The sequence below is a fragment of the Microcaecilia unicolor genome, chromosome 11 (assembly GCF_901765095.1).
Source record: "Microcaecilia unicolor chromosome 11, aMicUni1.1, whole genome shotgun sequence".
Classification (NCBI taxonomy): Eukaryota; Metazoa; Chordata; class Amphibia; order Gymnophiona; family Siphonopidae; genus Microcaecilia; species Microcaecilia unicolor.
Genome location: NC_044041.1, coordinates 136,586,707 through 136,602,102, shown reverse-complemented (window position 1 = coordinate 136,602,102; position 15,396 = coordinate 136,586,707). Strand labels below are relative to the sequence as shown.

The 15,396-nt window shown below is 45.0% G+C and overlaps 1 protein-coding gene across 1 annotated transcript in view; it reads right to left on the bottom strand.

The window, feature by feature from the left end:
- ACTN3 (actinin alpha 3) overlaps positions 1-15,396 on the bottom strand; it is a 368,054-nt gene that overhangs the window by 252,562 nt on the left and 100,096 nt on the right. Inside the window, exons 3-4 of the mRNA XM_030217755.1 lie at positions 7,958-8,077; positions 6,187-6,273 (exon numbers count right to left, since the gene is read on the bottom strand). Coding sequence (XP_030073615.1) covers positions 6,187-6,273; positions 7,958-8,077 — 207 coding nt within the window. The remainder of the gene's footprint in view (positions 1-6,186; positions 6,274-7,957; positions 8,078-15,396) is intronic.

Genomic DNA, 15,396 nt, shown 5'->3' with positions numbered 1-15,396 from the left:
TAGCGCAGGCCCCTCTTTGCCACAGCTTCATGAAAGGAACCCTCAGTTGGCTATCCAGATAACTTAGGACAGATAGAATGCTGTCCTAAGTTATCCAAATAGTACACTGAATATTACCACTATCTGGACAAGTTCCGGCACTATCTACCTTATCCTGATATTTAGTGCCGGCCACTGTCTGGAAAGTGGTGCTAAATATCTGGGTGTGTTTTGACTAGTGCAGCTGACATTTTAAAAACTGCTGACCACAGTGGCTGAATATTGACCTGCATGGTTTTACTTTTTATGTGTACGTATGCCAAGGCAATTTTATAAGTGCCTACTTGAGTGTATGAAAAACTGTTTTACATGCTGGAGTCATTTATATTTATAAGAGAAAGCCCGTAGCCCCAGACCTGGCTTAAATGTATATGCCTACATTTAGGCACACAAGGCCAATTTATGCTAGTATTTTATAAGAACACTTACACGTGTGCTCTTATAAAATAGGCTCACTGCCCACCCGAATATGGCACCTAAATGTTAATGCCCTGTAATAGAATTGCCTCTATAGTAATTACATATGGAGGGGCATAATCGAACGGGGATGACCATCTCTAAGGGCGCCCATCTCTAAGGACGTCCTGGCAAAGGGGTAGGGAAACCACTATTATCGAAACAAGATGGATGTCCATCTTTCATTTCGATAATACAGTCAGGGACGTCCAAATCTCAACATTTAGGTCGACCTTAGAGATGGTCGTCCCCGGTTTTTGTCGATAATGGAAACCGAAGACGCCCATCTCAGAAACGACCAAATCCAAGCCATTTGGTCGTGGGAGGACCAACTCTCTTGGCTCTAACCCTCGACTTCTCTTCACCACATTGAACTCTCTCCTCAAGGTGCCCCCTCCCCGAACTCCCCCTTCATTATCTCCTCAGACCCTTGCTGAATTCTTTCACGACAAGGTTCAAAAGATAAACCTTGAATTCTCTATCTTGCCACCTCTCCCTCCACTAGTCCATTCCTCTCTCTCTCCTTCCCCTCATTCCTTTTCCTCCTTTCCTGAAGTTACTATAGAGGAAACTACACTTCTCCTTTCGTTCTCAAAATGTACCACCTGTTCCTCTGATCCCATTCCCACCCACCTTCTTAATGCCATCTCACCTGCTCTTATTCCTTTTATCTGTCAGATTCTCAACCTCTCACTTTCCACTGCAACTGTCCCTACTGCCTTTAAACATGCTGTGGTCACACCTCTCCTTAAGAAGCCTTCACTCGACCCTACTTGTCCCTCTAATTACCGACCCATCTCCCTCCTCCCTTTTCTCTCCAAATTACTTGAGCGTGCTGTTCACCACCGCTGCCTTGATTTTCTCTCCTCACATGCTATTCTTGACCCACTACAATCTGGTTTTCGCCCTCTCCACTCAACCGAAACTGCGCTTACTAAAGTCTCCAATGACCTATTACTGGTTAAATCCAGAGGTCTCTATTCCATCCTCATTCTTCTTGATCTTTCCGCTGCTTTTGACACTGTCGATCACAGCATACTCCTCGATACCCTGTCCTCACTTGGATTCCAGGGCTCTGTCCTTTCCTGGTTCTCTTTCTACCTCTCCCTCCGCACCTTTAGTGTTCACTCTGGTGGATCCTCTTCTACTTCAATCCCTCTGCCTGTCGGCGTACCTCAGGGTTCTGTTCTTGGTCCCCTCCTCTTTTTTATCCACACTTCTTCCCTTGGTTCATTAATCTCATCCCATGGCTTTTCCTACCATCTCTATGCTGATGACTCCCAAATCTACCTTTCTACCCCTGATATCTCACCTTGCATCCAAACCAAAGTTTCAGCGTGCTTGTCTGACATTGCTGTCTGGATGTCTCAACGCCACCTGAAATTAAACATGACCAAAACCGAGCTTCTCATTTTTCCCCCCAAACCCACCTCCCCGCTCCCCCCGTTTTCTATTTCTGTTGATGGCTCTCTCATTCTCCCTGTCTCCTCAGCTCGAAACCTTGGGGTCATCTTTGACTCTTCTCTCTCCTTCTCTGCTCATATCCAGCAGATCGCCAAGACCTGTAGTTTCTTTCTTTACAACATCCGTAAAATCCGCCCCTTTCTTTCCGAGCACTCTACCAAAACCCTCATCCACACCCTTGTCACCTCTCGTTTAGACTACTGCAATCTGCTTCTTGCTGGCCTCCCACTTAGTCACCTCTCCCCTCTCCAATCGGTTCAAAACTCTGCGGCCCGTCTCGTCTTCCGCCAGGGTCGCTTTACTCATACTACCGCTCTCCTCAAGTCGCTTCACTGGCTCTCTATCCGTTTTCGCATCCTGTTCAAACTTCTTCTACTAACCTATAAATGTACTCACTCTGTTGCTCCCCAGTATCTCTCCACACTCGTCCTTCCCTACACCCCTTCCCATGCACTCCACTCCATGGATAAATCCTTCTTATCTGTTCCCTTCTCCACTACTGCCCCTACGTCTTGCCCCATTCCTTGGCCACCTTTAAATCTAGACTGAAAGCCCACCTCTTTAACATTGCTTTTGACTCATAACCACTTGTAACCACTCACCTCCACCTACCCTCCTTCCTGTACACATTAATTGATTTGATTTGCTTACTTTATTTTTTGTCTATTAGATTGTAAGCTCTTTGAGCAGGGACTGTCTTTCTTTTATGTTTGTGCAGCGCTGCGTATGCCTTTCAGCGCTATAGAAATGCTAAATAGTAGTAGTAGTAGCCAGCATTCATAGTGCGCTGGTCCCCCTCACATGCCAGGACACCAACCAGGCACCCTAGGGGGCACTGCAGTGGACTTCACAAATTGCTCCCAGGTGCATAGCTCCCTTACCTTGGGTGCTGAGCCCCCCCAAAACCCACTCCCCACAACTGTACACCACTACCATAGCCCTTATGGGTGAAGGGGGGCACCTATATGTGGGTACAGTGGGTTTCGGGTGGGTTTTGAAGGGCTCATATTTACCAGCACAAGTGTAACAGGTAGGGGGGATGGGCCTGGGTCCACCTGCCTGAGGTGCACTGCGCCCACTAAAACTGCTCCAGGGATCTGCATACTGCTGTCATGGAGCTGGGTATGACATTTGAGGCTGGCATAGAGGCTGGCAAAAAAATTTTATGTTTTTTTAGGGTGGGAGGGGGTTGGTGACCACTGGGGGAGTAAGGGGAGGTCATCCCCGATTCCCTCCGGTGGTCATCTGGTCAGTTTGGGCACCTTTTTGAGACTTGGTCGTGAAACAAAATGGACCAAGTAAAGTCAACCAAATGATCGTCAGGGACACCCTTCTTTTTTCCATTATTGGCCGAGGATGCCCATTCTCTTAAGCACGCCCCAGTCCCGCCTTCGCAATGCCTCCGACATGCCCCATGAACTTTGGTCGTCCCTGCGACGGACTGCAGTTGAGGACGCCCAAAATCGGCTTTCGATTATGCCGATTTGGGCGACCCTGAGAGAAGGACGCCCATCTCCCGATTTGTGTCGGAAGATGGGCGTCCTTCTCTTTCAAAAATGCCCCTGATGGTATTTTAGCACCCAAAGTGTAAATGTTGTTTGAGCTTGAGGAAACTAATTTGAAATAAGTTGATTTGTTCCTTATTTTGATCTCGTATATTAAAGCAATTTCATAAAATTTCTGTATAATAAGGACCAACTCATTTAAAAATATTTATATTCCCCAATATTCAGCCCACTACCAGTTCTGGCTTCGAATGTCCAAGTCATCTGTGGACCCAGAAATTATGCAGGTGCCAATTTATAGTCAGTACTAGCATTTGAATAGCAAACGTGGCAAGTTAGCTATGAGGACACTGTCATAGGTGTAAAAAAAAGAGTTTGACTTGGTAGCCCTTTCATTTTCTTTGATCCACAGGCACAAAAAGCTCCTACACTTGAAATATGGCAAAGCAACACTGTGCCCCTAAAGCTGCAGCTCCCATTACAGCTATTGCCTCTGTCTAGACTGAAGACTTGGTCCAAGGCAAGATTCTGGTTTCATGTAATAAATGTATGCACATTGAATCCCTCATGAAAGAAGTACAAGGACTAAGAGAGGAAGTGGCAAAAATAAGAAGCATCTGTGACAACTGGAAATTCATCCCAGAGATGCATTGTGAAAAATTGGGGAACTCCAGCAAAGGGAGAGAAGATCTTGTGCAGAAAGAGGACAGCTGGACATAAGTCACCAGATCCTGCAAAATCAATCCCCCCAACTCCAAATTCTGTTGTACTGAAGAATCGGTTTGCAGCTCTGGAGGCAGAAGAACTGAAAACATCTCAAGAACAAGAGGAGACAATGATCAATAATCCCAAAGCCGCTGGATCGGTGGCCAATAAGAAGTGAAAAGTAGTGGTTGTTGGTGATTCTCTTCTGAGGGGCACTGAAGCACCCATAGGCGGTCAGTGGCCCAACTGTTTGGGGAGCCTAAGGGGGGCGGGGATATGGGTGGGGTCAGGGATGGAGCTTAAATCAATAATTGTCTAATAACACACAGAAAAAATAAATAAAAGTCACAATTAATACCTTTTATTAAATTTAGATATTAGATATGTATCATATGTCAAAGAATAAAGTGGTTGCTCAAAGCATATTCTAACCACAATCGCTCAACTTCAAAACACTATGCACAACTTTGTGCAAAAACACACTCAGAACCTTACTGTACCATAAATATTACACTGGGCAGAACCTAATACACCAATATATCACCCATACGGAAAATGCAGACCGTCAACAATATGAAACAAGGGATCATATCATCACAATTCTCATGTAGAGCCACAAAACACCCTAATTCATGTTTAATGTGGGATAAAATGCCATAAATAAGTAAATAAATATAAACTTGTTGAGCACCTGATTCTCAAAGTAGACATATTCCAAACACTATAATGAAAATAAAATGATTTTTTCTACCTTTGTTGTCTGGTGACTTTTTCTGATCATGCTGGTCCAGTATCCGATTCTGCTGCTATCTGTCCTCAGGTGTCAGTGCAAGTCTCTTTGGTATGAACTGCTCATGTGCAGGTCAGGAAGTCACCCTCGTTAAATATCTCCATGGCAACCCAGGACACCTCTAGCCAATCCCCCTGCTCTCCCAGCAGTAAGGTAAACAAATTAAACCATAAACCAATTTCTACAACTGGTTACACAAGGCTAGAGACAGCTCCTGCTGTGAGGATGGAGGTAAATCAACAATTTAACCCCCCCCCCCCCCCCAGAGCAGCGGAACTCCACAGCTGATCCATCCTGCTGCAGCAGGGGAGGCTTAGCCTCCCCAAGCCTCTTATACCGGGCGCCTATGCTCCTCCCCTTGGTTCTTAAGGTGTGCTGTAGGCACAGATCGCTGGGCTCTTACAATAATGTGTTGCAGGCTGCAGCCTTTGCCAACATCTGCTAGGGAGTTATATAGTGCTTTGCTCTCACGTCTTCTGCACAAGAGGACCCTGCAGCTGTGGAGTACTAGCAAGAACTGTTAGGACCGTGTTTTTCAGACCTCCTGTTAAAATTTCAGCGCTAAAAAGGTAGGGTTTGCTTCTGTGCAATGTTCAGAAAACCACTGAGCATCACTTTGCATGCACATTTGTATAGTAATTAGCTCATTATAATAGCTTTCCACTCCGTTTTTGTTAGCTGCTACCATGATAGGAAAAGAGCTTGGAGAACCCTTTTGTGCATGTCTCGTTGTACTTGTTGCTCGCTAAACCGGTTAGAACTGTTATAAAAACCACATTGCTGGCTCGTTAGGTTTAGTGCATCCGGGCCTTGGTGTATAGATATTTGATAAATATTTGATAAACTTGGTGTATAGATATTTACAGTTTCTTGTTGTCTCTGCCATTGTTTTTGCAAAGGACTTTAAAAGTATCAAGCAAACGTTTGGTTTCAGAACAACATATCCGAAGTCAGCTGAGTTATTGAGTGGATTTATGCAAAACTCTAACCTAGTTATTCAGTCTCTTGAAGCATTTCAGACCTGGTCTTGGTCCAAACAATCAATCAGTTTGTTTGTGTACCTAGAGCTCACCATTCATGGCATGTACTAGGCAGCTGCCTAGGTGATCACCAGAACCCAGGGCTACACTACTGATACCTCTGACCCAGCATTCCCCCCCCCCCCCCCCAATAATCCCAGAGAGCCCCTTGCACAGACTGTGGGCTTAAATGTCCTCTGGTACATACCTTCCACAGAAATGTCTTGAATGGCAAAACGCAGAATAATCGTCCAAATCATACCCAGTGTCATCTTCAGATTTCCATCAACAATTTCTGCAGGGAGAGTACATGTCACATTTGATAGACTGCAAATACCACACTGTAAGCAGCTTGCATCTTGAATATCTCATAGTGCTAATGCCTCGCACCTCTAAGGTCACGTCAAACATTTTACACCTCAGTATCTCAGTCTGCAATTGCATTACAAGTCAAATCTCACATTGTCAATGCTTTCTAGCTTACTTGAGAAAGTGCAGAGCAGGTTGTTTGAAATACTGTTCCTCCCAACCCTATCAGTACCGTAGATTATGATGGAAGGTAAGAACCATTTAGACCCACCTCATGTGCCAATACCACTTCATGCACAGTGCCATAGCACCCAGCTTTTGGCCCTCTCCTCATCTTTTTGCCTCTAAGGATCCTCTATGCTTATCTCTTGTTGCTAGTAGATGTTCAAAGACTTGGGCTGTCAATCAATTCAACCAGCAAAACAGCTTGAAATTAAGAGATTTAGGTATGTAAAAACACCAGGGCCTGCAACCATCCTAACTCTGGGTGTTTCAACCATAATAAATGAAACTTCCTAATCCCTTGATTGTCTGTCTTGAATAGATTATTAGCTTTGACAAGCAGGGACTGTGTAAGGGGGTATACAGAATACTGCCTCTCACCCTTAAGGATAGTCCCTCAGATAGCCTGAATCACCTTAAACCCATTCGTCCCACCAGGGAGGAAGTTAGACGGGAGAGGTAGAGCCAAAGGTACAGGAAAGAGAATATAAAAGGGCCAGACATGTCTAGTGACCATGACTTGGCTGAGGTAAGTCACTTTTGATTTTAGACTTGTGAACCAGACCTGGAACTCAGAGAAAGAGAAGAAATTACTGACTGTGTTTGGGGCATGGCAACCAACAGCCTCAGACTGTGGTTAGAACCTGTCAGCCACAGACCTGATTAAGACTGTATTCGTTAAACCAACGAGACTTTTCACCTTGTGTTCCTGGCCCTGTGATACAACAAGCCTCAGGTTTTCTGTAAATAAAGCACTTATTTTCAGTTTTACATCTTAGTCCAGTTGTGTTATTGTGCAGGCCCACCCTCAACCCTCGCTCGCAGTATCACATGTGGTGTCAGAAGTGGGATCTGAGCTTGTCCTGCTCAAGGAAGCCAGATCCTTGACCCCAGGGAGCTGGGCCTATTGAAGATACCACATCTGTACATCGGGCAAAAGGGGTTAGCCCTGCCTTAGTTAGGGGGGCATATAGTTAGTGCCGGACAGGCAGGTTTTATTTTATTTTCCCCCCAAAGTACGTTTTTCTGGCCGAGGCTGCTACAGCAGAAACACAGAGAGGCTACTCTAGGCCTTGGTGGAGGGCCAACAGCAACAGTTTATTCAGGTGTAATTTGAGCAATATCAACAGCAGCAACAACAACAGTTGCAGAAGCTGGTAGAACTACAACAGAGCTCTCAGGCCCAAGCAGGAAGGTCTGTCCAGGCACCTAGCCTGCAAGCAACCCCTCCAGTTCCAGTATTAAAGAAAATGGTAGCATTAGTAAAGTGTGTGGGGCAGGGGGCACCCATGGGAAGTCACACATTAGACAACTATAGCTTGATACAGTCCTTATTTTTATTCATACCAAGATTGGGAACCACTGCCCTGTAAACTCTGATGTATCTGCTTTGCCCCTTGCTAGCAAAAACATTCAGATATGGTCTTACCCACATTAAACAGACTTACCCTCAGCACCAATGGACACCAACTTCACCCCCTTGCCAGCAATAAAGTCCAGGGCCTTATTCACATTGGCAATTTTGTGGAAACGCATCTTTCCCTTGTCTGGTTTGGGCAACCTTTCACCTAGAAGGACATATCAAAGGAAATATATCAAAGTCAAAACTATAGGATGAAAAAGGCTCCTGTATTTATGGTGGGAACAGTAAAATATGAACTGTGGAAAAGTAAGTTTAGCTGGAAGGGTAATAAGCAAACCCTGCAGAATTTCTCTTAGAAAATTTGGGTAGCACACACACTGGGGTAGAATCAAGAAAAAGGGTCAAAAGTTAGGCACAAAAAATTTGAGTGCTAAGCAAGTATTCTATAGCAGCAAAGTTGGACACTGAAGCCGTTATAGAATACTAGCACAAGTCGATATTTGAGTGCCAATCTTTAGTTGTGAGCATGTATGCTATGTCAAAGGCTGGTGTAAATCCTCACACCTAAAACATTGTTAGTTCTGTGTGTAACTGAGAGTACAGTAGATTCCGGTTAATTGGGACACATCAGGACTCCAGTACTTTGTCCCAATTAAGCAACTGCCCCAAATAAAGTTGTCAGGGTACCGTGGGGGGGGGGGGGAGTACAGTACAAGCACCAAAGTAAAAAAATTTCATTTATTCTGGAACACAAAAGTGGAACAAAAGAAAAACAAAAGTTGCACATTAAAAACAGTACAGTATTAACGTTGGTGGTATCGATCGAGCATACCTTGACGATCTCTCTTCATTATCTACAACTGAACAAGATCAGCACAGGTCTTTAGAGAAGCCTTCATTGCCTTCCTGCATGAAAAAAAGTTTTAATCCAGAAATAAATCTCCTGGCATCCTGGTTTGTCACTTGTTCACGCTCAGTTATGTCATCCTCTTCAGTTTCCTGATTTTCTGATGTCTTCAGATGTCTGGCTGAAATTTGCTCAACGATTTCATCCTCACAATCTTCTTTTTCATTGTAACATTGAAGATTGTCGTCAATGGATGAAAACTCTTCACAGTTTTCAATGTGGTGTGCTTCAATAACATTTTCCATAACATTTTTATTTTCAGCCATATCCTATGTGTCTGATTCAGGGTGCTTAAACCACAGTGAGCAAAAACATGCTGAATGGTTGTGATGCTAACATTTCACCAGCTATCTGCAATAAACTGCACTGCTTGTAAAAGATTAATCTTTGCACTGACCTCCTTTGCTGTTGAAGAGGATGTGAACAGATTTTCTTTGATAGCTTCAAGGATGTAAGTTACCAGTTTAGTGCGGCATAAGGTCTTCAAATTTTTTATGATTCCCAGGAATCAGATTCTTTCTCCTGATGCCCCTAGGCAAAACAAGGAAGTCCTTGTTGGGGATTGTCAAGTCTGTGCCATCTTTCTAAGCTTTTTTGCAAGTCTGGACATCTGAGTTCAACGTGGAAGTGATTTGTCTGAGCAGATAAGTGCCAATGTGGAGTTTTTGAATGAGGCACAGTATTTTGGAACTGTAGTGTGGTGATCGAATAATAGAGACAATTTATGAGAGACTGTGTGGAGAAAATACTTTGCTTACTTACTGTTTGTCAGTTGGACTGTTTTTTCAGCAGTGTCTTTTTCTTGGGAGTGGAGTTGTTTTCCATTGCTGTTTTTACAGTCAATTAAGGAAGCCTATGATAGTTAAACCCAATCGGGGTTGGTTAAAAAGTCTACAACTTTCCCCTGAGTAGTTGAGGCTCCAAGTTTTGTTAAAATTCTGTCCTGCAGTAACAAGGTGTTTTCTCCCATAGCCTCAAGCAAAATTCCTTTGTGAAAATTTATGATTCCCATGTCCATCAGTTGCACCAGAGATGTGGTGTTGGGAGACAGAAATTCCACCTTGATATTTTTCAAAGAATCAATGTGTAGGTGTCCTGCACAGTTTATCTAGGACTAGCACAATCCTCCTTGAATTACAAAGGAAGTCTATGTTATGTTATTTATTTGGATTTTGCTCACCTTTTTCTATAGCAGATCAAGGTGAGTTACAGTCAGGTACACTGGGTATTTCCCTATTCCTGGAGGGCTCACAATCTAAATTTGTACCCGAGACAATAGAGGGTTAAGTGACTTGCCCAAGATCACAAGGAACAGAAATGAGACTTGAACTGGGCACCTCTGGATGTCAAGAGTGGTGCTCTAACCACTAGGCTAATCCTCCACTCCTTATGTTATGTCAGACCATCCATCCTCTTCAGTATCAGACAGGTTACAGCCTTCCTGACCTGATATGCCAAGAGGGGCATTTTTGAACAGGGATGACCATCTCTAAGGGCGCCCATCTCTGAGGACATCCCCGCGAAGGGGCGGGGCATCCCGTATTATCGAAACAAGATAAGTACATAAGTACATAAGTAGTGCCATACTGGGAAAGACCAAAGGTCCATCTAGCCCAGCATCCTGTCACCGACAGTGGCCAATCCAGGTCAAGGGCACCTGGCACGCTCCCCAAACGTAAAAACATTCCAGACAAGTTATACCTAAAAATGCGGAATTTTTCCAAGTCCATTTAATAGTGGTCTATGGACTTGTCCTTTAGGAATCTATCTAACCCCTTTTTAAACTCCGTCAAGCTAACCGCCCGTACCACGTTCTCCAGCAACGAATTCCAGAGTCTAATTACACGTTGGGTGAAGAAAAATTTTCTCCAATTCGTTTTAAATTTACCACACTGTAGCTTCAACTCATGCCCTAGTCCTAGTATTTTTGGATAGCGTGAACAGTCGCTTCACATCCACCCGATCCATTCCACTCATTATTTTATACACTTCTATCATATCTCCCCTCAGCCGTCTCTTCTCCAAGCTGAAAAGCCCTAGCCTTCTCAGCCTCTCTTCGTAGGAAAGTCATCCCATCCCCACTATCATTTCGTCGCCCTTCGCTGTACCTTTTCCAATTCTACTATATCTTTTTTGAGATACGGAGACCAGTACTGAACACAATACTCCAGGTGCGGTCGCACCATGGAGCGATACAACGGCATTATAACATCCGCACACCTGGACTCCATACCCTTCCTAATAACACCCAACATTCTATTCGCTTTCCTAGCCGCAGCAGCACACTGAGCAGAAGGTTTCAGCGTATCATCGACGACGACACCCAGATCCCTTTCTTGATCCGTAACTCCTAACGCGGAACCTTGCAAGACGTAGCTATAATTCGGGTTCCTCTTACCCACATGCATCACTTTGCACTTGTCAACATTGAACTTCATCTGCCACTTGCACGCCCATTCTCCCAGTCTCGCAAGGTCCTCCTGTAATCGTTCACATTCCTCCTGCGACTTGACGACCCTGAATAATTTTGTGTCATCGGCGAATTTAATTACCTCACTAGTTATTCCCATCTCTAGGTCATTTATAAATACATTAAAAAGCAACAGACCCAGCACAGACCCCTGCGGGACCCCACTAACTACCCTCCTCCACTGAGAATACTGGCCACGCAATCCTACTCTCTGCTTCCTATCTTTCAACCAGTTCTTAATCCATAATAATACCCTACCTCCGATTCCATGACTCTGCAATTTCTTCAGGAGTCTTTCGTGCGGCACTTTGTCAAACGCCTTCTGAAATCCAGATATACAATATCAACCGGCTCCCCATTGTCCACATGTTTGCTTACCCCCTCAAAAAAATGCATTAGATTGGTGAGGCAAGACTTCCCTTCACTAAATCCGTGCTGACTTTGTCTCATCAGTCCATGTTTTGTATATGCTCTGCAATTTTATTCTTAATAATAGCCTCCACCATCTTGCCCGGCACCGACGTCAGACTCACCGGTCTATAATTTCCCGGATCTCCTCTGGAACCCTTCTTAAAAATCGGAGTAACATTGGCTACCCTCCAGTCTTCCGGTACTACACTCGATTTTAGGGACAGATTGCATATTTCTAACAGTAGCTCCGCATCCATCTTTCGTTTCGATAATACGGTCGAAGACGTCCAAATCTCAACATTTAGGTTGACCTAAGAGATGGTTGACCTAAATGTTGAGATGGACGACCTTGGTTTTCGGCGATAATGGAATCCGAGGACGCCCATCTCAAAAACGACCAAATCCAAGGCATTTGGTCATGGGAGGAGCCTGCATTCATAGTGCACTGGTCCCCTGACATGCCAGGACACCAACCGGGCACCCTATGGGGCACTGCAGTGGACTTCACAAATTGCTCCCAGGTGTATAGCTCCCTTAACTTGGGCGCTGAGCCTCCAAACCCACTCCCCACAACTGCACACCACTACCATAGCCCTTAGGGATGAAGGGGGCACCTACATGTGGGTACAGTGGGTTTCGGGTGGGTTTTGGAGGGCTCAAATATACCACCATAAGTGTAACAGGTAGGGGGGGATGGGCCTGGGTCCGCCTACCTGAAGTGCACTGCATCCACTAAAAACTGCTCCAGGGACCTGCATACTGCTGTCATGGAGCTGGGTATGACATTTGAGGCTGCACAGATGCTGGAAAAAAATGTTTTAATTTTTTTTTTTTTTGGGTGGGAGGGTGTTGGTGACCACTGGGGGAGTAAGGGGAGGTCATCCTCAATTCCCTCCAGTGGTCATCTGGTCAGTTCGGGCACTTTTTCAAGACTTGGTCCTGAAAAAAAGGGACCAAGTAAAGTCGGCCAAATGCTCGTCAGAGACGCCCTTCTTTTTTCCATTATCGGCCAAGAACGCCCATCTGTTAAACACGCCCCTGTCCCACCTTCGGTACACTGCCAACACGCCCCCGGGAACTTTGGTCGTCCCCGCGACGGAAAGCAGTTGAGGACGCCTAAAATTGGCTTTCAATTATGCCGATTTGGGCGACCCTGAGAGAAGGACGCCCATCTCCCAATTTGTGTCGGAAGATGGGCGCCCTTCTCTTTCGAAAATACCCCTGCTAGTCTACATATTGTCTTTGGCTCTCAGGGTTCCAATCCCCAGCGCTGCTGAGGCAATGGAAACTCAGGGTGAGCAATCTAAACCTCTTCCAGTTGCCCTTGCTTCTTCCTCCAGGCCTCTCTCAGCCACTCCTCAAGTGTGCCGTTATACTCCTGCAACATAGCCTTTGCTTGAACTCCATGTTGAGCTGGGCTCTCCAACTCTCCACCTCTTGTATGGGTTCTGGGTAAAATTCCAGTCTGAAACCCATGGGGTCCCCACTCTTTGCGATCTGCACTGTAATGTCCTTCAACCGCTTCCTGGTGGCTTCTTCATGGGCCTGCCACAGCTCACTTAGGACACCTGCATTTGTGGTAACTGTTCTCCAGAACTCAAGGACACTAGACTGGCCCTCCTTCTCAGTACTGGTCAAGCCACTTTCTATCCAGTGTGCCCTTTCTGATCTCTGTTGCCCACTCAGTGCACTCTTGGTTTGCCACTGAACCACTTCAGTGACCAATCGAACCAGCATCCCCTGGCATTGACCTCTTGTTTCCAGTGCACAAGCTCTTTCAAGCTCTTAACTGGCCACCTGCAGGACATCCACCATGCGCTTCATAATGTCTGACTCTTCTGTCTCCTTAAGGCTTCCACTTGGAGAGACATCCAGTGGTGTGCTGGAGCCGGCTTGCACCAGCTCATGAGAGCCGTTTGTTCATTTTTAAGAATCTTGGGAGTCGTTTGTTAAAGTAGCTACTTTAACAACCGGCTCCCAAAATTTAGGCTGCCGTGCCTCCTCTTGATGTCCTCCTTCCCTGTGGCTCACTCAGGCATCTCTCCCCACTGCCCCCCTACCCAATACAACTCCTCTTCATGCAGCGATTAACTTTTTTTTAAAGCAGTGCCAGCCGGCAGGAACCGTCAGAAAAAGCAGGCTTCATCTGTCAATCCCGGGGGCTTTTCTTCAGCCTGCCCCACACCTTGGGACAGGCTGAAGTAAAGCCCCCAGAACTGGCTGAAGGAGCCTGCTTTTTCTGATGGTGCCGGCCGGCACTGGTTTGTCAGCAGCTGTTCGCATCAAACAGTTGGAGTTTGTCTGCTGGAGAAAGCTGCTCAAATTGGAGTACACACATTCTCAGGAGCTTGTCTTGAACCACGAGCTTTGGAAGAACTTTTCCCAGACTGGAAGGAATGAGGGGTATGTGTGAACAATTTGAAAATCCTTACTCTGACTTTCTAGGCTATAATTACCTGTAAGTAACTCATCCTGAGCTACCAAAAGGCATGAGCTAAATCTAACTCTGTGTGGATACTGTATTTTCTGCTACTACTACTACTATTAATCATTTCTATAGTGCTACTGGACGTAGGCAGCGCTGTACACATTATATGCAGGTACTTCCTCTGACCCTAGAAGGATCATAATCTAAGTTTTTGTACCTGGGGCAATGGAGGGTTAAGTAACTTGCCCAAGGTCACAAGGAGCTGCAGTGGGAATCGAACTCAGGTTGCCAGGATCAAAGCCCGCTGCACTAACCATTAGGTCACTCTGCTGAAAATAGATTGTATTTGATCTGTTTCTGATACTGTTCATGAATTATTTTCATATTGTAAGCTAATTCAAGTCCCTTGTGGGAAAGGAACAGACTATAAAAACTCAAACTTTATATAGCATCATGTTATGAAAATCAGGTGCTCAACATTTGGAGTTTCTATTTATTTACTTATTTATGACATTTTTATATCCCACATTAAACATGAATTAGGTTGAAACCTGGGAGGATTTTAAATCTTTTTTTTTTCCTGTGCCTACATTAACAGAAAAAGGTGGCATGTGGGAACGTGCTCCTTTTCTTTTGTGGATTGCAGTGGTATATTATAAAAATGCACTTTCCTTTTTATTACTACTATTTCACAGAGAGGTATTGAATAATGAGGGAAGGGCTTCCTTCATGCACCAACATTGTCCAGTTCAGGACACTATTAGCCGCCAAGTTCATACAAAGTTAATTATGTTCAGTGGAAAATAAATCTGTTGGCTCAGGCTGCCTGCTATGTGAATATTTCATCATTGTTTCATTATTGCTACACCACGTATTACATATTATGGGCATTTGCTTTAAACTTTGATTGTTTTAATTTATCCAGAGCTTACATGCATATGATTTTGCTTTTTAAACTCAAAGGTGCGGGGGGTCACGTGACACTATGCGGGACAGCAGTCACAGGTGATCAGCTCTCCGGCTTCTACTTCCTCTCCCAGCGAACCAAATTGATTATCGGACCCTTTCAACGCCTGTTACAGTGATGGGAAGCAAGCAGTAAGGCCGGGCATTGTGCTATATATGCTTAGGGGCTATGATGGTGATGAAATCTGCACATAAATATAAACCTTGGAGCAGAACGGCGGAATCCAAGATGGCGTCATTGCCGAGTCCCGCGGGCCCGTCGGTTTCCTCTGCGTGGATTGCAGAAATAACTACAGAGATGACTGCAGTGCTGGAGGAGCTGCTAGAAAGGCGATTGACGCC